Raw genomic sequence first — 23,581 nt, forward strand, 5'->3', positions numbered from 1 at the left:
ACAGCACCGTGGATTTAGAACTTCCGGCGGAACAACATTGTCGCAGATGATCACGTGATCGAAGATCGACTTCTTCGTTTGTGGCCACGAGGTTTTGTGGTGAAAATTAAGTTTACTGGGTGGAAAAGGCTGTATATTTTTGTATTTATACAAAAATGCCCTCCAGCAATCCTTTGCCACCCAAAGAAAATGCCTTGTTTAAACGAATTCTGGTGAGTAACGCGTAATCAAAATACTCTGTTTTGGACCCCACTCTCCGGCTAATAGGAGTATTCATCATGCTGTAATGATGGAGCATTCTTTGAAAAATTGTAAAAAATTCACTGGCAACCATAAATCATGCAAATTTTATGCACGTTATTGACTAAAACGCGCTTTTTTGCGTATATTTTCTGGCACTCCATTATGCCAACTTGTTCAACATCCATAAAACGTATTTATATATTTTGCAGAGGTGTTACGAACACAAACAATATAAAAATGGGATAAAGTTTGCAAAGCAGATTTTGTCGAACCCTAAATTTAGCGAACATGGGGAGACCTTGGCGATGAAAGGTCTTACCCTGAATTGCTTGGGTCGCAAAGAAGAAGCCTATGATCATGTACGGAGGGGCCTCAGGAATGATTTGCAATCTCATGTTTGTTGGCACGTTTATGGACTTCTGCAACGCTCGGATAAGAAATATGATGAAGCTATCAAATGTTATAGAAATGCGCTTAAGTGGGACAAGGATAACATTCAAATTCTTAGGGATTTATCGTTGCTTCAAATTCAAATGAGAGATCTAGAGGGTTATAAGGTATGTGTTTAGTATATGCAGTATAATTTATGTTTCTGTATGTTACATTAATGTCTAATAAATCTGCCTCATTAACCTCATTTCTATAAGATGCCAATTGTGTAATTCGTTACTGTACGTGTATTTATATGTCCAAGTGTATAAATAATATTGCACAATATTACAAATAATGAGTACATAATTTCAAGTTACATAATATAACAATGTATTAATTTATATCATGTTTCATATATTTAATATTTCTGTTTATGTATCATGTATGGCTATTAAATATTATTTTGTTAACAATATCAATATTTTTTCTAGGACACAAGATATCAATTGTTTATGCTACGTCCTACACAGCGTGCTTCATGGATCGGTTTCGCTATCTCATATCATTTATTAAAAGACTATGAAATGGCACTTAAGATTTTAGATACATTTAGGAATTCTCCAATGGTATGTATTTCATTGATAGATATGTACAATATCAACAATACAATTCATAAAATTTATTATGTTAATAATGTTATTATGCAGATCTGTTATGATTATGAACACAGTGAATTGTTGTTGTATGAAAACATGGTTATCCAAGAATCAGGAGAATGCGAACAAGCATTGAAACATCTCGATAAATATAGTGATCAAATTTGTGATAAAGTTACTGTGAAAGAAACTTATGGTAAGTTGAAAGTTTCAGAAGGAAAGTTTTGAGTCTTGTAATATTGTGTCAATGATATAAGTGTTACTATAAATGTTCTTTGTTTCGTTAGGTAAATTAAGATTACAGTTAAAACAATACGCAGCAGCAGCACAAGTTTATAAGGAGCTATTAAATATAAATCCAGAAAACACAACTTACTATGCTAGGTTAGCAGAGGCTGAAAGACACGCTAATCCCGAAGAAACACTAGCTATGCTCCAAAGATACGAAGAACTGTTTCCTAGAGCGCTAGCGCCGCGTCGCTTGCAACTAAATTATGCTGTAGGAGATGAATTTAAATCATTAGTTGATCGGTACTTACGAAGAGGTACGATTCACGATTACATCGTGAATTTTTACTTTTTTCCTTTTTCTTACTATGCTGTATTATTCTATACATTTTTATACAGAATCTTAGCTGATGAAGTAAAATATAAATAATTTTACTTGCGTCGCAGGTCTTCATAAAGGTGTACCACCTTTGTTTGTAAATCTTCGTTCCCTATATAGTGATCAACAGAAAGTTGATATTATACAGTCTTTAGTTTTGGAATATAAAGAAGCTTTAAAGGCTCACGGACATTTTACCGATCAAGAAAAGGATAATCCACGTGAGCCAGCTTCGGCACTGTTATGGACTTACTATTATTTAGCACAACATTACGATCATCTCGGATTTACGGAAAAAGCACTAAATGAAATTGATGCTGCCATAGAACATACTCCTACGCTTATTGAACTTTTTGTTACCAAAGGTCGCATTTATAAGGTTAGTACTACTTAAATGCTAATCTTCTTGCAAACATTTTATTTTTTTGAGCGCCGGTCAAGACCGCTAAAATATTTTATCATCATTAGCATGCTGGTAATGTTCAAGAAGCGTATATATGGTTGGACGAAGCACAAGGATTAGATACTGCAGATCGATATATTAATTCCAAATGTGCCAAGTACATGTTGCGTGCAAATCTAATTAAAGAAGCCGAAGAGACATGTGGAAAGTTCACCAGGGAAGGAGTGTTAGCCATGGAAAATCTGAACGAGATGCAATGCATGTGGATTCAGACAGAAGCAGCCAATGCTTATAAACGTCTTGGAAAATATGGCGAAGCACTGAAGAAATGTTACGAAGTCGATAGGGTAAGTTTACATTATTTCGTCCTGTGTTTGCAGTATCTAAAAGATTACCGCAATGCACTGACAAACACATTCGGTTGCAGCACTTTTCCGAAATCATAGAAGATCAGTTTGACTTTCATACCTATTGTATGAGAAAGATGACCTTGCGATCTTACGTAGGTCTTTTAAGGCTAGAAGATGTGCTTCGATCTCATCCGTTCTACTTTAAAGCAGCGCAGTGTGCAATCGAAGTTTACTTACGACTGTTCGACGATCCTCTTCCCGACCCAACGCAAGCGCAGGAAATCGACACCGGTAAGTCTACATTTTATTATTACCAACTTAACTATTATACAGTTATACGAGGGCTGCCCAATAAGTTTTCGGTTTGACAATGAAAGAGGAGAATTTTCGATTTAAAATTAGCTTTATTTTTCAACACAATTTTCCATAAAATTAACATAATTTATTCTGATGTTCAAAAGCCAGTACCCCAGTCTTTTAGTGATCGGATGTCTTCATTTAATGAAGAACATTTTCGTAAAGAGTTCAAATACAAACTACAGTTTTCCATCAACTATTTATCAGCAATGTTGATAACTTATTGAGTGGCTGTCGTTTCTGCAAAGACACACATAGGATACATTTTTCCATATTTCTTTATTTTCATACTTAAATAATCGCAAGTTCTATATTAAAAGGTCTATCCTTTACATTCTAATTTTAATTCTACGATAATACCATCAATTAAATAAACGCTACTGTTCCGTCGAGTTACATGTAAAATTGACCGCATACATATTTACAGTATCTGAACGAATATCATACGAAAGTAAACATAAAATACTTCGCTAACGCTTTATGAAAGAAAGAAAACGTGTTTTGCGCACTACGATAGATTTCTTAATACCGTATCGTAACTATATACACAGTACGTGTTTACTTCGATCATTAATCACAGACAACGCGCGTGTACGCGACGATCGCTCGCTTTGGTCGCACGCGAGCATCGTGTACCGCATGTGTATCAATCTAAAACAAGCGGCAGAGTTAGGTCGCATAAATTAAGCAAGTGATAGTGAACAAGGCGTCGACAATCATCTACATCTACATCAGTGATGGGCAGATCGATTGTTCGCAAAAGAGCTCACGCTCACTGGAGTTCATAACGAGTTTATAAGAAAGGTATGACCAAGGTAGTACCCACTTCCAAATATCAACATTTTCAAGTTTCTATATTTAGCAGTTTAGAAATACTGGGCCTTCTGATTGCGGGAATGGGGGTACTTGGTCATACCTGGCTTAAGGAAAAGGGAGAGCTTAGAAAGGAGGATAAGGAAAGCCTAGATAGATCTAGGGATACCTCCCATCCCTAGTAACTAAATACAGCGTCTACGGACTATTCTAACGGACGTAGTTGCCCATCACTGGTCTACATCTTAGTCGTTATTATTATTTACACATATAATAAATACATTGTATAAACGGTAGGTCGATTCGCGTTTCTACACGCGCCTCCATCGTGCGTTTCTCGATGATATGTTATGGCATCACACCTAACTCAGGCAAGAATATCAGACTTTGCCCGGCCACCGTCGACGTCTCAGCAATCTCGGTCCCCTCGATTTCGCGTAGAGGTGACCAGCGTTTTGTTCCGGCCTCTGCGTGATCGCCTGGGGCGTCAGGAAATAAAAGTGGCCTCCATCGCCCGGCAATCTGTACGCGAAGTAGGCCTTTGGTTGCTTTTCTGCTTGGTTCTCCCTTGTCGACACTGGGTCTATAAATTCCGCGTCAGGATTGATCGTGGGCCTCGGATCACGGTAGTTCACCTTAATGTCGTCTTCCAGGGAAATCGGTAGCTGTGGATAAGACTCGTCGAGCTCCTCCGGAGACTCCACGATGGGCACGTAATTCGTGGATGCACCGTTTCTGGAATTCACCAACGGTTGAGGATAGGCACGAATAGAGGCGAAAGGTTGGTTCTCCCTGTTAGGGAGCCTGTAGTTTGGCGGCTGTTGATCTATCACCGTGATGAATTCGCTGTCCGGTTCGATGGGAGGCAAAGGTTGCCTATAATTAACCAGAATGTCATCCTTGAGAGAATACGGTCGTTGAGACTGATCCCCATAGTGCACCTTCACGTTAGGTGTCTTGTAAACAGGAGCCTCGACAGTGTAATCGTTGTCCACGTAACTGTTATAGTCTGGTCGTTCCGTAACGGCGTTGGACTTGGAGTAAATGGGAGTGGTGCTAGGTAGATTCTTATGGGGTAGTTTCTTCCCGAACATCGTAAAGTATTCCTTGGTCACTTCGTCCAACAACCTGTCGTCCTGCTGGGTATAGTAAGCGTGTTGTGGATTCTGAGTGGTACTGATCACCGGGCGACTCGTCGACGAGTAGATCCTTTCCGGTCTAACCTGCTTTTGGACCACCGGCTCGTCACGTTGATATTCATTGTAATCGATCTTCGTCACTTTAACGTTTGGATACTCTTCATAGGCATTGGTCTGTTGTCGCTGCTGCTGGTACCTGCTCCTCTGATCACCGCGCTTCGCGTAGTCCGCCGCTTCGAAGCTGTACTGGTAGATCGGTTTCGATTTCGCTTCTTGCCTGTAGTAGGTCTGCGGCTTCGCAGTGGTGTAATAAGGTTGCACCGGTGCAGGTCGAGATATCGCCTGATAGTAAAGCGGCGCGGGATCAGGTAACATGCGTTGACCCTGAGATCTGCCTGAACCGCTCGGCGAGTCGCTGTATCGAATAGGACCAGAGTTTTTCACCACCGAACCGAGGAATTTGATATTGTAGTCCTTCGAGGTTTCCTGCGAGGGAAACGTCTCCACGCTGTAGTACTGTTTCCTCCGCTCTTCAGGGCGTGCTCTCGTCACCGTCTCGTACAACGGAGACTCCGTAGTAGTCTTATAATAAAACGAAGACGGATTGGCGGTAGTTCCGACAGGATCTTCGTTGGACTCTTCGTAGAAGTAGTACGATGCCTGACTGTTAGACCTTGCAGGAGTGTCGGTGGTAACGATATTCTTTATCGAGGCTGGTGTAACCTCCACCGGTCTCTCCAAGGTGGATTGCGTGGTCGAGGCGTAGTAGGCCACTATAGGAATCGTTTTACCCGGCCAGGCTTCCTTCTTTTCTTGAACGTTCTCCTGGTTGGTCACCTGGTTCTCCGTCAGAGGACTGACGCTATAAAACTCGGGATTGTCTAGAGTCGTCGGTTTGTCCGGTGTGGGTGTTGTCACTTCCACGTACGGGACCGTCCTTACTGTATTCGTCAGATTCCTATAGGACGTTCTACCGTACACCTTCGAATTAGTCGGTGCATTGATCGATATCCTCGATTTCGTAATTGGTACCGAAGTAGTGGTCTTGAACTGCTTAGTCGTGAGTTTCCTGGGTGGCAGATACGTAGGTCTTGGTCTTGGGGAAGGAGTGGTGGTTGGGCGCTTTGGATACTTCTTCGTTGTGGGCTTCTTGTCCTCGAGAGGAGAGAAGAAGTCGGGCGGGGGTGGCAGGATGATGCCCGGGACCAGAGGACCAGGCGGCACGGCCGTGGTGTTGTCTTGTTGGTACTGGAAGCTGTACGGCGGTGGATAATAAATGGACTGATCCTCTTCGTCGTAGTCCGACTGGTTAACGGGCGGCGGCACGAACACGGCACCGGGCGGTATCGCGTGATAAAACGACGGGAAATTGCCTGGCGGCAGCGATTCGGGATTTTCTTCGCCGGAGGCGTTCTTCTGGTTGGACATCAGGATCGTTCCGTTGGATATAACGGCGAAGAGTGGACCATCTTCCTCGAGCAATCCTTTCGTGAACAACGGGTCCTTTTTGTAGTCGGTCCCGTTGCCGATGTCCTGGGTGCCGTTCGGCCCGATAATCTGTATGGGACCACCCTCCGTGAGTTGAACCGGAAAGGGCGGCGGTACCTTCGGCTTGGATGGTATCTTGACTTGTCTTCTGGGTGCTTTGTAGTTGTCGATCGGTGGCCAGGTTCGACTATCTTTTTGCGTGCTCTCGTGGCCAGGAAATTTCCCTCCTCTCAACACCAGCACGTGGTTCTCTGCCAACCAGATGTCGTCTTCGTCTAATCCACCCAAATTGTTGATCGTGTCCTTCGGTACTTCTGGGTTACCCAGGTAACTGATGATGCCGGGTCGTTTCGGTGGCTTCGCGTAAATCTCGTCCTGGATCAAACCGTACTTTCCTTCCTTCACCTGCTGCGACAACGTTTTCTTCTCGTCGTCTTCGTCCTTTCGATTAGGTTTTCCTTCTTTGCCGCTTCCGGCAGACGACAGAAGGATCCCGTCGTCCCACAAGGTTTCATCGCTTTTTGCATCCCCCCTCAGGTGTCCTCCGATCAACCTGTGCGTCACTTTCCTTCCGGGTTCTGTGGTTATCTCGTTGTACCTGCTGGTTGATGACTTCAAGGTTCGACTCGCCAGCGTGTGCTGCGTTTTGTCTGGACGATGACTAGATTCCTCGACACCGACGTGCCTCCTTTCTCTGCTCGATGAAGATGGTGTTACGATAGATAAACATGTCGCTAACACTGCTAAGGTTAGCAGAAGCTGAATTCCTTTCTGCATCATCTGTAACAGAAATCGAATTGTTGGATTTAGTAGGAGGCAGAGATAGGACTTAAAGCATTGAATTTCTTTTATTATGCATAGTATTACTACGCACTGAATTACCACACGTTGTATTGTCACATGTTACATCGCCTTGACATATCGAATACATGAATAGCATTTAGAAGAAACAGTTTTAAAAAGTGAAAATGGTAACTGCTTCAAATTAGCGATCCATCATTCGAGGGTATAATAAAAGTAATACTATGGTAATTTTGGATAATATCATATAGCTGAAAGCAGCCAGCACAAGCCTGTATCTAGAAACTGACTCGTGTCGAGTCCGCAAGGAAAGTATAAGTTTATTTGTACTCCGCGGAGGTGTTTCCGTTCCACGGGAGTAACTTTGCTTTCCCCATTGAAACAGCAACATTTTCTCAACTATTACATGGAAATAGTAATTCTTGTTATAAATAGACCCGTGTCGAGTCTCTCCGTTTCAAATGCTAATCACGAGCCTGTTCGTTTTAATTTAAACGACGAACGAAATTAACGGAATAGTTTCAAGGTTTTCGTATGCGGACGAATTTCAGGAATTCGTCGGTTTCATTGACGCGATTCGCAATAATGCGGGAATGCAGGACCCGATGGGGGCCACGCCTTTCCCTCGTGAACAGACGGTGAACGGTCGACAAACGTTCACGGGTCACTGGAGTACCATAGCTCGTAATCACTCGTAACCGAGTTACAAATCTAAACTCACGTTTCTGCATTCTCCCACTGCATCTATCTCGGAAGCAACCAATAACAACTTGTTTCGGGAGGTTTGATAGACTGTTTCGGTATGCATCGCAGGAAGATAAATTAAAGCTAACGATTTGAGAAAGATCTAACAATAGATGGAGACACCAACGTTTCTAAATGACAACATCTTTAATATATCTCTGAATCTGAATATTTCTATATCCCTTGATAACTAATGACCTTAAATGCGAGTATCCTTAGAGCCTTGATGATTCCCAGGTTCTAATAAGCGCAGTTATCAAAGCGTTAATTACAAGACACATTAATCACTCACTAACAATAAGTCCATGGAAAGTACCTTTCTTCGCAGTTTCCGCGATGGTTACGGTACTAAATGGTAATCGTTCACCAGGTCGTTATCCTTGATGATCATTCAATTGCTATAATTGAACGGCAATAACGAGCTTCCGCGAGTACACTGTAAAAGCGTTTTAGCTCGAATACGAGAGATCTCCTTGCGCGAGTCGCTTTTTAATCGCCGAAAAGCCCGCGGGAGAATAAGAGAATTCCGTTGCATGCTGCATCGTTTAATCGGCGGCGAGCGTCAATAACAATGCCGATAAGGTATAATCGAGTCAGAGTTCCAAGGATCGTTCGACGGAATCCAAGTTTCAACACTCGAATTCCTTATTATCGAGGAAGTCTCCACGTGCGTTGCTTTCTCCACGTCGGAAGAGATGACTTTGAACGTGTCCATCAAGTCACAAGCGCGTTACAAGCTGAATCGATTTAAAACGCATCAGCTGTTCATCCTTCGAGCGTCAGCTGTTGAATCTTCCGTGAAACTCATTTCCGGTTGCGTCTCGCGGCACGTTTCACCCTCGAGGCACGACTGCACGGCTTTTTTCCCCTCGCGATCACGCTTCGAACGGTTGTCCTAATTCAACGGACACTTGCAGATATTCATTAGAAAACCGGTAGATCGCGAGCTAAAATGGCGAGCCGTTCCTGCCGGCACGGTACACGTGACTGGCCGGTTTTCATCACCTTTCTAGGTGCACCAGCTCCTTCAAGGACGTTCGTTCGGAAAGGTGGAGCCATTTCCTAAGCGGCAATGTCCAGGTGAGAAAGGAGGAAGTGGTTGCTGACTAACGTTCGTTGCATTAACGATCGCGAGACTATTTTATTCTTAACTCAAAACATAGGCGCAGCAGGGTGTTGTGCAAATTTCGGTACTCAGATATTTCGAATGTTCCTAGCGATGGGTTTCAAGTTGTATTTTTTTTTTCGAATGGCTCCAATATGGGTTAATACATAAGCATGTGATCGATTCACATGGAATCGAATATTTGATCAATGACAAATTCGGACGTGTAAGGTGCTTGAACATTTGTGTCTTGCATCTTCATTATTCATCAAGTCGGAAACTGAAATTATTCGCACATTTGGTTCACAAAACACGCCCATTGTACCAGTGATTGTTCGCATCCATGTTTGTCGATTACTCGCCACGCGCGATTACTATCTCTCGTAACCTGGTCGTCTTTGTCGAACGAAAAAAGGTTTCGACACTTAGGCTTTCACTTTCGTGCGCATTGTCCCCCGTGCTTTTTACTCGATTAGGGATTTGAATAACAAAGAGCAGTCGAACTTTCTTTCCTACTTGTTCCTAATATTCTTTTCTTTCATGACTTATGAACATTTCAAAGATTCTTCTTTTTTAAACGGAAAAATACTTTCAACACCTCTCGCGCAATGTAGGTCATCGGAGGCCTAAAGGAAAATTCAGTCGAATCTCAATTTTTCACGTATCATTCTAATTTACTAACCGGTTTCTTTTGTTGTGAATATATGTTCGTTTCGAATTTAGCAACGGTCTAAAAACAGAACACGAATGGAAACAGCAGGAATGTCGAAAGAATACGATTGACCACCCAGATAAAGCGTGTTGAAAGAATGATCTGGTTTATTTCCATCTCACTGTAGTCAAGGATTAAACATCCTTCGTTCTATTTTTGCGCTTGCGAAGGGCAGTCTCCGGTCTCGGAGCGTGGTAATACAACACGTAATTTAGCACGTGGCGATATAACGTGTGATAAATCAACGCGTGGGAACTCAGTTCGTGATAATTCAACGTGTAGAAGTTCATATGATCTACACAGTTCAACACGTGGCGATGTAACGCGTAGTAACTTGAACAATCAAATTACAGAGACATTTAATGTGTTGTAATACAACGCGTATGGCACGTAATAATTTAACGCATAGAAATTCAAAATGATAACTCAGTGCGTGTCGATAGAACGTGGTTGACTCAACGCATAGTAATTTGGTAGATAACTGCACGCTCGATAACTGAACGCGTAGCATCTCCACGCTTTCTGAGATAACTCTACGTTCGATAACTGAACGCGTAGTATCTCCACACTCGATAACTGAACGCGTAGTATCTCCACGCTCGATAACTGAACGCGTAGTATCTCCACGCTCGATATTTCCACGCTTGATAACCGAACGCGTAGTATCTCCACGCTCTCGATATCTCCACGCTTGATAACTGAACGCGTAGTATCTCCACGCTTGATAACCGAACGCGTAGTATCTCCACGCTCTCGATATCTCCACGCTTGATAACCGAACGCGTAGTATCTCCACGCTCTCGATATCTCCACGCTTGATAACCGAACGCGTAGTATCTCCACGCTCTCGATATCTCCACGCTTGATAACTGAACGCGTAGTATCTCCACGCTTGATAACCGAACGCGTAGTATCTCCACGCTCTCGATATCTCTACGCTTGATAACTGAACGCGTAGTATCTCCATGCTCGATATCTCCACGCTTGATAACTGAATGCGTAGTATTTCCACGCTCTCGATATCTCCACGCTTGATAACTGAAAGCGTAGTATCACCACGCTCGATAACTGAACGCGTAGTATCTGTACGCTCGATAACTGAACGCATAGCGGTACAGCGCGTGGTAACTCCATGCGTGATAATACCTAACGCGATAACTCAACGCCAAATTCCACTTGTAGTAATCTAAAATAACTAAACGCGCAACAGCATAGTATGATATCATAAAATATTTCCCATTTGAACCTGAAACCTTAAACTACTTCCATTTACCGATATCAAGATTCGCCACGCTCGAAGCGATGAATGAGCTTTTCAAATCGATCATCATAGTGCCATTAAGAACGCGTTAAGAAGGCGAACCGCGAATTAACGGTAATCAAAGACACTAAACGTTACCGCGATCAATCAGTTTTTCACTAGAATTGCTACGTAGCGTGGCCTTGAACGCAGGACATCGTAAACTGTATCTTTGCGACTGCAACAAAATGGCATTGAACTGTACGGGACCTTTTCAGTGGTCATAAAAGGCTGCTCGAACACTTAAAAAAAAAAGTAGTTGATTTATTGACCGAATATCGTTTCACTGACTCGATCGAATTAGGTTTCGGGTAATATAGAACGCGTTTCACGTAAGACCCAGGCCGTTATCCAATTGAGTTTACGCTTTCAGCTACTTTCCTTTTTGTTTCGCGTTGTGCTCGCTGAACAGCATTAATTCCTTAACGCCGTGCTAATCCCTTCGAGCTAACTTTCGGTGCGTCATTCCTTTGCCTATGCTTCCTGTGTTATGACAGCGAGTTCGTTCTTCATTCTGGCTTTGCTCGGAGTTATTCATTAATAACGCATACAATAGATCTTTGTTGTATTTCCATGAACGGGGCTGTACCGGGAAAAGGTTATCTAATTTAGCGAGCTATTTGATCGATGGGTTTACGAGAAAATTTGTGCGATGAGGAACTTGCTTAACTGGTCATATGTGATAATATAAGTATAGTATGATGTTTGAATTGGGACTTCACATACTTTGGTCACAAATGTACGTTTTTCTGAATTAATGTATTCTTCAATTTGCTATGTTGGGAAGTTGTTATGTATCAGAAGTACTATGTGCAAGAATATTTGTACTCTCTCATTACTATTTTTCAGCTTCACATATCGTCAGGTATAGTGGAATTCCTATGCCCCCAAAAATTGCTATGTTTTCAATTACCTATGTCCCCAAATTCCCACATCCCCAAATTCCCGAGTCTCCAAATTCTCACATCCCCAAATTCCCAAGATCCCGAATTCCCAAGTCCCCAAATTTCCAAGCTCCCAAATTCCCAAGCTCCCAAATTCCCAAGCTCCCGAATTCCCAAGCTTTCGAATTCCCAAGCTCCCGAATTCCCAAGCTCCCGAATTTCCAAGTCTCCAAATTCCCAAGTCCCCAAATTCCCAAGTCCCCAAATTCCCATATCCCCAAATTCCCAAGCTCCCAAATTCCCAAGCTCCCAAATTCCCAAGCTCCCGAATTCCCAAGCTCCCAAATTCCCAAGTCCCCAAATTCCCAAGCTCCCGAATTCCCAAGTCCCCAAATTCCCAAGCTCCCGAATTCCCAAGTCCCCAAATTCCTAAGCTCCCGAATTCCTAAGTCCCCAAATTCCCACATCCCCAAATTCCCAAGTCCCCAAATTCCCAAGCTCCCGAATTCCCAAGTCCCCAAATTCCCAAGCTCCCGAATTCCCAAGTCCCCAAATTCCTAAGCTCCCGAATTCCCAAGTCCCCAAATTCCCCCATCCCCAAATTCCCAAGTCCCCAAATTCCCATATCCCCAAATTCCCACATCCCCAAATTCCTACGTCCCCAAACTCCTACGCCCCCAAATTCCCACATCCCCAAAATTCCTATGTCCCCGAATCTCTAAGCCCCCAAATTCCTTCATCCCCAAATTTCTATGCCCCTAAATCCCTACATCCCTTACTCAAACCATCCCTAAATCCACAGACCAAAATCATACGATCTCCAGAAATTTGGACTATTCTCAAATTTTCAATGTGGCGCGTAATTTACAACCTCGCGTTTACGTAACGAGTCGGTGAAAGCTGAAACCAGCGCGGCGTTCTGCTTATCTTTGTCGCCACGTTCAAAAGTACACTCCAGATTATCTGTTTCCCTAGAGAAGTTCGTTTGAACGTTCTACATAAGGAAAGTGTCACGTTTGCGGTATTTCTTTGACTTATCAAATCTGCTTTCCCGATTCTTTATCTGAACTTTTGTATTTTCATTTATCATTTCATTCAGTATATGGTTGATATAATAGCTTCATTTTTACGCTCTTATTTTACTAGCGTTATTATACAATTTTACATAATCATTGACGTAAGATTTAAGTGACTGTATATATATCGTGCATCTTGTTAATTTTATTCTAATTTTGATGCTTTTGCTTTTATTATACTGATCGCCTATTAGATATATTAAGTGCATAGCAACATGTTATTATAAATAGCAATATGTTTCTATAACATATTATGTGCTGATCAATTTGGTTACAAATATTTAAAAAATTGATGCAGTTGTGTAATTGTGCACGTGGTTGTAATTTTTGTCTTCGTTATCAACAAAGTGCATATCGTGACAATTACTGAAGACAGTATTCAATTACATACAGTCGCGGTTAAAGAGTCGATATGCCATTGCACTTTCCCAACTCGAAAACTTCAAGCAAAACTGCTCGACTTTCTAAAATAAAAACTCGGATTCGAATCCAGTTTCCTAATTAACCCGTTACTCTCGAATTGATAATTAATAATTCTATATTCCATTTACTTTCGAACGATCGTTTAGCTATAAAATATCTGTACTAAAATTCTTCATTAAACATTAAATGCATTACGTGCAATTTCTGCAGTGAACATTATCATATATATCAAGAATAAATTCCAGTAATTCCATTTCATTATACACAACACAATATACGTAGAATTTAATAAATAACTTAACACGAATATAAATGAAAAATTATCTCAATGAGGATTGATAGAAATGTGGATCGACAGTTTGGTAATTGCAAGACAGATCTAACTCTAAATTATTGTACCAATTATTCCTCCCGTTTCAACAAAGTCGTAATAAAGAATCGAAGATAACAATGAGTCACCCTCGTCTATCGAGACAAAGATGAAACACGTCGCGTTCTCCCGTTGTACTACCGTTAAAGGAGCCATGGCTGTCGAGAAGAGGAGAAATAATCCAGCAGAGTGTCGGGATGAACGAGACGAGCATATTATGCAAGCGAGTTACCTTGCAGAGCAAGCCGGTCAATGCCAAGGTGTTCCACTATACTCGCTGCTACTCTTCTCCGACAGCCAACCTCATCGATGATCATCGATGCTCTTTGCTCGAATCACTAATCGTTTTGACAATCATCAGTGGTCCAGTAAAAATATAATAACATCTTCACATGTTAATCTTTATATTGATAATGCGTAGTTTAGATGAAATTCCAAGACGGAAATTTGAGATGTTCCTAACTTATATTCTTAGATTTCTATGTTTTTGAATTTTTATATTTTTGTGGTTTTTCGAGCTTTTATATTTTATTTTTGAACTCTTCAGATTTCTACGTCTCCAAATTTCCACATCCCCAAATTCCTACGTCCCCAAATTCCCAAGCTCCCGAATTCCCAAGTCCCCAAATTCCCAAGCTCCCAAATTTCCAAGCTCCCGAATTCCCAAGTCCCCAAATTCCCAAGCTCCCGAATTCCCAAGTCCCCAAATTCCCAAGCTCCCAAATTCCCAAGCTCCCGAATTCCCAAGCTCCCAAATTCCCAAGTCCCCAAATTCCCAAGCTCCCAAATTCCCAAGTCCCCAAATTCCCAAGTCCCCAAATTCCCAAGCTCCCAAATTCCCAAGCTCCCAAATTCCCAAGTCCCCAAATTCCCAAGCTCCCGAATTCCCAAGTCCCCAAAATTCCCAAGCTCCCGAATTCCCAAGTCCCCAAATTCCCACATACCCAAATTCCCACATACCCAAATTCCCACATACCCAAATTCCCACATCCCCAAATTCCCACATCCCCAAATTCCCACATCCCCAAATTCCCACATCCCCAAATTCCCACATCCCCAAATTCCCACATCCCCAAATTCCTACGCCCCCAAGTACCTACATCCCCAAATTCCCACATCCCCAAAATTCCTATATCCCCGAATCTCTAAGCCCCCAAATTCCTTCATCCCCAACTCCCCATTTTCCCCAACATCCACATCACAACTTCACTTCCCAAAATTCCTCCTCGCTCACATACAAAGCTCCACCTTCTCAAGCTTAAACCTACCACCAAATTTTTATTCACAATTCTTTCCAACATCCCAAGCAACAATATGTTGAAATCTTTAATGTTATTTACATGTATCCAGTCCCCCTAAACGATTTTACATATTGCACATCTCATTAAGGAAAAATAACTTCTCAACCGAATTCGCGTACATAAATTTGGACAGTAGCGTATCGAATGACGATGGTATTTTATTATTAAACATTTTGCCTCGCATTATGCAGAAGCCTCAAAATCCATACGGCAAGTGTAAGTAAGTGTACACTCGATCGAATACCGGTTTACGTTTTTGTCGCGACTCTAAAAGCGGTACTGGTCAGACAAGGTTAACGGCCCAATTTTTATTTTTCTTTATTGCACGAACATCGCTGGTCTTTCCTTTTTTTTCCGCGAATTTATTGTTGCAAACAAATGACGATCTCTTGACGCAAGGATACGCTCATCTTTGGTAGCTTGAATATTTTTGTATAAATTTTAGAAATCCCCTATTAGCGAGGTCCAAAAGTCCCGTTGTCCCAAAAGCTTGGTCCTCTAAATCTTTTTAACAGTTTTGGGAAATCCCGATTTATGGAATTTTTGCAATTATTAATTCGCAACATTCTTTATCTTATTTTTTTCCTAAATTCTGAAATGTTAAAGTCGGAAAATTATAATGTTCCTCAAATCAAAAATTTCAAAAATCCCAATCTGATAAATTTCTAAATTTTCTCATGGTCTACATTTGCAGACTATGAAAGTTGTGGACGTAGAATAAAATTCCAATTTCCTTCAAAATCTAAGTATCAAATCCCACTTTGCTAAATTTCCATATTTCCTCAGATTCTACATTTGTAAACTATAAAAGTTATAAACGTAGAATAAAAATTTTTAATTTCAATTACGCCCAGAATACAATAATCTTCTGTTCATACCGTTCACCCTGGTATACTTGAAATTTTGCCAGCGTCAATCATTGGTTGCGCTTCTCTTAGACATTGAACCACTGTATACCCACAATGTCCAACATAATAATTAGCACAATAAATACAGCCTCGCTAATTTCATCAACCTGTTCGAACGATTATTCTGTACCTGTTTGCTCGCTCGTTCTCCTTCGCGGTAAATACGATGTATTTTTGAAAAAAATCATGACTTTTCGCTGTTCGTCAACATCCAAACTGGATATCCGCTGCGGAGATCTCCGTTTTAGGCAATAATCGATACCGAGGCCTTCAATTATCCATCGCCTTCCAATTAGTCAGCGATTAGCCTCGTGTTCACTGATTTTCAAACGTTTAATAAACCTCGATTCGATCAAGGTCTCTTTTTCTGCGATGACTGTGATGAAAACTCGATTCGTTATTGAATGTGGAACTCGCGTTGGCGGTTTCCGATTAACTGTATTCTCATTATTTTCTCAAAACACGAAGATTCTAACTACAGCTATTTTTTATTATATCTTTTATACCATAAGGATTCCAACATTTTTTAAGTCATGTACTGTTTCATAATTCGATCATGACTATATTGATTATTTAACTATGACTGCAAAATATAATTTTCTCTGATATTTTTAAAATTCATTCATCACGAACAATAAACTCTATTACGATTTAACATTTTTGAAGTCATGTACTATTTCGTAATTTAAGCATGACTGTGTTGATTATTTAACTATGACTGCAAAATATAATCTTCTCTGATATTTTTAAATTTATTCGTTCATCACAAAGAACATCTTTATTACCATTTAACATTTTTGAAGTCAGGTATTGTTTCATAATTAGATCTCCAGTCATGACTATATTGATTATTTAACTATGACTGCAAAATATAATCTTCTCTGATATTTTTCAATTTCTTCATTCATCGCAATATCTCTATTACCATTTAACATTTTTGAAGTCATGCACTGTTCCATAATTCAATCATGACTATACTGATCATTCGACTATGACTACAAAATATAATTTCCTCTGATACTTTTCAATTTCTTCATTCATCACAAACAATATCTCTATTGCCTTCAATTAGAGTACCTATTACCTTCAATCCCATTACCAACGTTATTTCTCGTTCTCGATTTATTCAGGAATGCGATTCTCTTCACGGTCTTTCAAATTCCATCCAGCATATACAATCTAAATTCCAAAAAGATTTGCTCTTGTTGATGAGATCGAAACCGGTGAATCACAGTCAGCTGACAACGATTCCGAACATTCTTTTTCGTCGCGTTTAATGTGCGCGCACATTCCCACGGTGCGACCCTGTCGAGATTGTTGCGTATCGTGGCTGCTCGCAGTTTTGATAGACGCAATTAAGGACCGCCGTGTGGCTGGATGAGAGGGAAAGCTGAACACGACGAAGGTTGTGCCAAGGTCTATGCTTCGTATTTTTACTCTTCGTCTCTCTTCTCTTCTCTTTCCGATCCTGTTATCCCGGATCGCAATAAGAATTTATCAACACCGCGCTCGTTAACTCGTTATTTATTAACGGACCAACTTTTATTTCGGGCGCTTTTTACTGTGACGAGCTTGCTGCGTTTATAGATAACTGTAATTTGACGGAGATGAAGGATATATATAGCAAAATGTATCGTTATGGTCCACAAATTCTCAAGCCCCCAAATTCCCGAGCTCCCGAATTCCCAAGCTCCCGAATTCCCAAGCTCCCGAATTCCCAAGCTACCAAATTCCCAAGCTCCCGAATTCCCAAGCTCCCAAATTCCCAAGCTCCCGAATTCCCAAGTCCCCAAATTCCCAAGCTCCCAAATTCCCAAGCTCCCGAATTCCCAAGTCCCCAAATTCCCAAGCTCCCGAATTCCCAAGCTCCCGAATTCCCAAGCTCCCAAATTCCCAAGCTCCCGAATTTCCAAGTCTCCAAATTCCCACATCCCCAAATTCCCATGTCCCCAAATTCCCAAGTCCCCAAATTCCCAAGCTCCCAAATTCCCAAGCTCCCAAATTCCCAAGCTCCCGAATTCCCAAGTCCCCAAATTCCCAAGCTCCCAAATTCCCAAGTTCCCGAATTCCCACATCCCCAAATTCCCATGTCCCCAAATTCCCATGCCCCCAAATTCCCATGCCCCCAAATTCCCATGCCCCCAAATTCCCATGCCCCCAAATTCCCAAGTCCCCAAATTCCCACATCCCCAAATTCCCATGTCCCCAAATTCCCAAGTCCCCAAATTCCTACATCCCCAAATTCCCACATCCCCAAATTCCCAAGTCCCCAAATTCCCACATCCCCAAATTCCCAAATCCCCAAATTCCCACATCCCCAAATTCCCACATCGTTATAGTTGCATTTACAAGAGGAAAGCAATTGCAGTTACTAATATCAGTAACGTAGGAAGCTTACCACTAAACCTACCCACATAGAATATATACTTAAAAATAAAAATGAAGTTGAAATTAAAAATGGAGTTGAAGAATAAATAAGCAAACGACGTAACATAAATTAGTACACACATCTATCCTTTATCTTCATGAAAATTAATACTGATTTTAAGGAATGTTTAACAAAATGTGTGCCTCATAATAAGAAACCTGTGGAGCGGTCATTTGACCAGTTTGGTAGTGTTAATACATTAACTACTGTGTCTAAAAAATTTACTTTGTTACTAGTAGTTACAATTGTATCATTGATGTATTTAAACATTTCTTCTCATAAAATTGTAATGAATTTTATTTTATTATGACCGGAATTTCTTTATAAATGCACATAACAGTTAACAAACTTAGAAATCTTGCCCGAACAAGTTGTACACTTGTAACAATAAAAATGTCAGTAGTTCTCAAGTATTCCAAAGGTATCTAGCTTCGAATTCTACCCGGTTGAGAAACAAGTTCGACCCTGTTCTCCGTGATAAACCATTTAAACCACGAGACAGACACGGTCCACCGTAGGCCTGACGTGCCACTTTCTCTGCTCGGTTATGACTTTTTCGTCTGTCAACGGAAAGAGCAACATTGCGTAAGTTGATAAGTAGTTGCGGTTCCGGTGCTCCTAATCTATCCGAAAAAGGTCCTGACCACAATTTCTGTTTTTTCGGGTGAATATCAGGGTCTGACATGAATTAAGGTAGCACGTGTATACACAGCGGTGCTGTTTCTTCTCTGAAGGTGTAAGAAAATTGGATTTCTAGATCATAATTTACCTCGTATCTTTGCGATCTTAGAATCAAGGACACATTGCTCAATTGGTTGTCGGAGAACTCAATGCAATAATCACGAAACGGGCACGATCGTTTGTCACAATTCTATTTAATTGCTCGACGATCGACATCTGACACGCTTAATTCGAACCTTCATTTGCATCCATACTTTGCACCCTGATGGCACGCGGTTTAAGGTCCAATATCTGACGGGAGATTATCTTCTTTATTATACTTGTGCGTACTTCAAGGTGGTGGCAACTAACAAGTCATTTATCGAAAATGAAGCAGTCGTTGATGCGTCGATATTTTGTGTAAAATTTTTATTTGGAACAGTGCATTGTATCGTGCCTCGATCTGACATTTAATGCGCTGATTTATCGAGATTCCGCTGGGAATTCATGGATCGTTAGCAGCCTCCGGATGTTTATGCATTTCTAATAGGGCAGATTTATAATCGTATAAAAAATGTGAACTCGTATATCCACAATGTACTTCACCCGATGGGAAAATGTCCGTGTTTTATTTGCATAAACATTCTATCGTAGCATGATCATCGTAAAAGTATACCAGTTGCATAAAATCTGATCGGAATTCGAATGTTTATCAAAGTTAATCACGATTACTCCAGAAAATAGAACGTCTCTATAAATAACGCAGGGTACGAACGGTATAAATCTAAAAGATTTATGCTAGAACACTCAGGAATTCGATCTCGAATTTCCCATCGGCGACACGCGTGAAAAAAACGAGTCACACGTTTTCCATGTCGTTTTTCATTAATTGCGCTCGTATCAGAGTGAAAGCGGCGAATAGAAAGCACCGACGATCTTTGCCACGTTAATGACAAATCCAAGGATAATTAAGGCGACAACGTGAATGGTCCTCGCTCGAGTACACGCATCGATCTGCCGGAAATCTAAACTTTCGCAAAACGTGGAATTGACCGGATACTGTTCAACGCGTGAGAACGAGACGATCATTGGCAGTAGAATGACTTGTTTTTATTTCCATCGTCGAGCATAGATTTTCATGATGAACGAGTTCAAGTCCTTTTTCCGTGCAGGGTTCAGGGAAATGTTTCCCCTCCTAGTCTGCCCTCTTTCATCGTACAATAATAATCTACATCCCGTCTGTGCCAGTTTCGAACGTTTCTCGGAAGTGCGCTTCAATTTTTAGAACAGTTTCATGGAAAAGGAGTTAACTTCGCAAATTTCTAATTATCGTTAATCTTCGTTCAAGTTATGATCAGTTTAGAAATTTGTAAATTAGTGCTTTTATGAATTCATTAATTTTTTTAATTCTTTGTTATGTTTATTAAAAATTTTTTGTTAGGTCCATAAATAGTACTAAAGTTGAAAGTTTATATATTTAGAAAAATTTGTAATTTTTAAATCTAAGTAAAGATAGAATATCATTGTGTCATAAGTGGTACAAAATTTGCGAACAACATCAGCGTCAATTTGTGAAAGAATCTTGACCAATTGCAATAAAATCGATCACACTCGAGTTAATAAATAAATGGTACAAAATTTGCGAACAACATCAGCGTCAATTTGTGAAAGCATCTTGACCAATTGCAATAAAATCGATCACACTCGAGTTAATAAATAAATGGTACAAAATTTGCGAACAACATCAGCGTCAATTTGTGAAAGCATCTTGACTAGTTGCAATAAAATCGATCACACTCGAGTTTTCATCTATGATTACACGATCGCGTAAACGATCGAGTGACTTCGTTCCGCCGACACGATTTAGTAGGTATATCCCCTCTTTCGTAAAATACTTGTTGCGCGATCAACGGGGAAAAAATTTGATCCGATAAATATTCATGCCGGAAAACGCAAGGACTCGATCCTTTACCTTCCCTCGATAATTGTTCGTGACACGTGAACCGCTATACGACGATGATTCACGAGAAGCTATGCCGATACCGGTATCCGTTACATAAATTTCCTGACAAGCCATGAAAAGCGTGAATCGAAAACGATTCGAATACCAGGAAACGGATGCACGTCAATGTTTCTCCGTTACCTTTTTACAGTCTCGTTTAAATAATCGCAATCATCAACGCTTCAAATCGAAATTTAATTGCCTACGTAATTAAAAGCAACTTTCAAGACTTTATCAATTTTTAGCGAACTTAATTAGATCTGGGGTATGATTTAAGGATGAAGTTAATTAGAATGTGGGGATCGAGGATTTACGGATGTACAAGTTTTTAAATGTACTTTCGCACAATTTTTGGAAGATAGAGTAATTACCTAAGAGAATAAAAAAAGTCAAATTAATGGTATTAAAATAGTGGTGTGTACACTTATTTTAAACGGAATTCTACTTCAGCTCCATGTGCGCGTCCACGTTGAATTCTTTCAGTTGATATCGCGAACGTAAACAGCGTACTACGATTGGATCATAAAACAAGTTTACGTCAACGATAAAAAAATTCCTTCCTTTCGATACACGAATAGTTCAGCAAGAATTCAAAGAAAAGATCCAGACATAAGAAGAGTCTATTCTTTGATAATTTCATTCCACAAGTACATTGAATGTAGAATTCAAAGAAGATGACTTCTTATTCTCTTTACGTAGTATTCTAAATTGATCATTCAGCAAATACTTAACACAAGCTTCTACTATTTGATTACAACTTTTTGATATCGATTCAAAGTGTTTATCGTTTGATATCTCTTAGTTTGCTTTAACGATAATTCATCGCGAATGTAATTTAGACTACTTTATATATACTCGGATTTAGCAGAAGGTTTAGAAAAACACTGAATTAGTTACATTTTTCCAAACACCTCCGATGGAACTTAATGAATACTCAATCAAGATTACTCGAGCACATGGTTCACAGTGTGGAATTCAGAGAAAAAACCTAGACCTACTGCAGACGTGATCCACATTCCTCTTCGATACTCGAGGCATCACATCGGACATAGAATTCAGAGAGAATCCCAAACTTTTTCATTACATTTTTCTCAAACTCTCATTCATCTTTCATTGGACACCTTCGAACAGAATTTAATAATACACTAAGTAGTATTTTTCTAAAATTTTCACTCATCTTTCTCTTATCATTTAATCTTTCATTAGACACCTCAGAGGGAACTGAACAGTACACGAATAGATCGATTGAAAAACCTCAAACATATTATAGTAGCATTTTTCTAAAATTCTCATTCATCTTTCTCTTATCATTTGACCTTTCATTGAACGCCTTCGAGCAGAATTGAATGACACAGTAATAGATCGATTGAAAAACCTCAAACATATTGCAGTAGCATTTTCTAAAATTCTCATTCATCTTTCTCTTATCATTTGATCTTTCATTGAACACCTTCGAGCAGAATTGAGTGACACAGTAATAGATCGATTGAAAAACCTCAAACATATTGTAGTAGCATTTTTCTAAAATTCTCATTCATCTTTCTCTTATCATTTGATCTTTCATTGAACACCTTCGAGCAGAATTGAGTGACACAGTAATAGATCGATTGAAAAACCTCAAACATATTGTAGTAGCATTTTTCTAAAATTCTCATTCATCTTTCTCTTATCATTTGACCTTTCATTGAACACCTTCGAGCAGAATTGAGTGACACAGTAATAGATCGATTGAAAAACCTCAAACATATTGCAGTAGCATTTTTCTAAAATTCTCATTCATCGTTCTCTTATCATTTAATCTTTCATTGAACACCTTCGAATAAAATTGAACGATACACTAGTACATCGAATGAAAAACCTCAAACATTTTGTTTTTAAATTCTTTGTTCCCAAAATCCTCATTGACGTTATATTTCGATCCAGCATCGAATATTGGTTTCGCACCAAGACGTGAATGCAAATGAAAAAATGGAACTCACGATGTATCTTGAACATCCACTCGTGCAGTATGTCCGGCGTAATCACGCGCGTAACTCGGCACCTACGCGATTCGCGTCGTCGTTCCGGTAGAGTTTTTTCCGGCGTGTTCGCGCGACGAATCGTTTCACCGAGACAAGTTCACAACACGCGAAACCGGCCCGCGCGGGTCGCTATCCACTCACTGCACTTGGACGACGATGAACAAACGAGTAGCCTCGCGGTCCGCGTGACCGCAGATCTTTTATATCGGTGGATCCTACTGGCCCTGCGCCAGTGTCCCACTCTCCGACACATACGCACGCCACACACAACGACACGATCTGGAGGATGGACGCGAGGAACGCTCGAGCGTAAAAGCAGCCTCCAGTCGCGCGGTTTCTCGCGCCGAAAAAACGAAAGCCGAAAGATACCGGTCGCGCGTGTGTCGCGAGGGTTCACTTACGACTGCCGTGCCAAATG

At 40.6% G+C, this 23,581-nt stretch overlaps 2 protein-coding genes across 5 annotated transcripts in view; one reads left to right on the plus strand and one right to left on the minus strand.

Moving 5' to 3' along the window:
* Positions 1-69: 69 nt before the first annotated feature.
* The window catches only part of Naa15-16 (N-alpha-acetyltransferase 15/16), a 46,222-nt gene continuing 22,710 nt past the window's right edge, over positions 70-23,581 (plus strand). The window contains exons 1-8 of one of the 2 annotated variants that reach the window (XM_003703244.3): positions 70-212; positions 453-800; positions 1,107-1,241; positions 1,323-1,467; positions 1,559-1,816; positions 1,947-2,257; positions 2,347-2,628; positions 2,709-2,922. In XM_003703244.3, coding sequence (XP_003703292.1) covers positions 156-212; positions 453-800; positions 1,107-1,241; positions 1,323-1,467; positions 1,559-1,816; positions 1,947-2,257; positions 2,347-2,628; positions 2,709-2,922 — 1,750 coding nt within the window. In that variant the 5' untranslated portion in view covers positions 70-155. Of the gene's footprint in view, positions 213-452; positions 801-1,106; positions 1,468-1,558; positions 1,817-1,946; positions 2,258-2,346; positions 2,629-2,708; positions 2,923-23,581 lie in introns of both variants that reach the window. The other variant, XM_076531622.1, reaches the window with a different exon arrangement.
* On the minus strand, positions 3,249-23,572 carry LOC105662501 (uncharacterized). 3 transcript variants are annotated; one of them, XM_076531616.1, is made up of 2 exons: positions 23,122-23,572; positions 3,249-7,208 (listed from the first exon to the last, which is right to left on the minus strand). In XM_076531616.1, exon 2 carries the CDS (start codon positions 7,206-7,208, stop codon positions 4,182-4,184), a length of 3,027 nt encoding a protein of 1,008 aa, XP_076387731.1. In that variant the 5' UTR covers positions 23,122-23,572; the 3' UTR covers positions 3,249-4,181. The 3 variants fall into 3 exon arrangements, with proteins under 3 accessions (XP_076387731.1, XP_076387732.1, XP_076387730.1); XM_076531617.1 differs by lacking the exon at positions 23,122-23,572 and adding an exon at positions 8,290-8,955; XM_076531615.1 differs by lacking the exon at positions 23,122-23,572 and adding an exon at positions 8,266-8,955.

This window comes from Megachile rotundata, chromosome 5, assembly GCF_050947335.1.
Source record: "Megachile rotundata isolate GNS110a chromosome 5, iyMegRotu1, whole genome shotgun sequence".
NCBI lineage: Eukaryota > Metazoa > Arthropoda > Insecta > Hymenoptera > Megachilidae > Megachile > Megachile rotundata.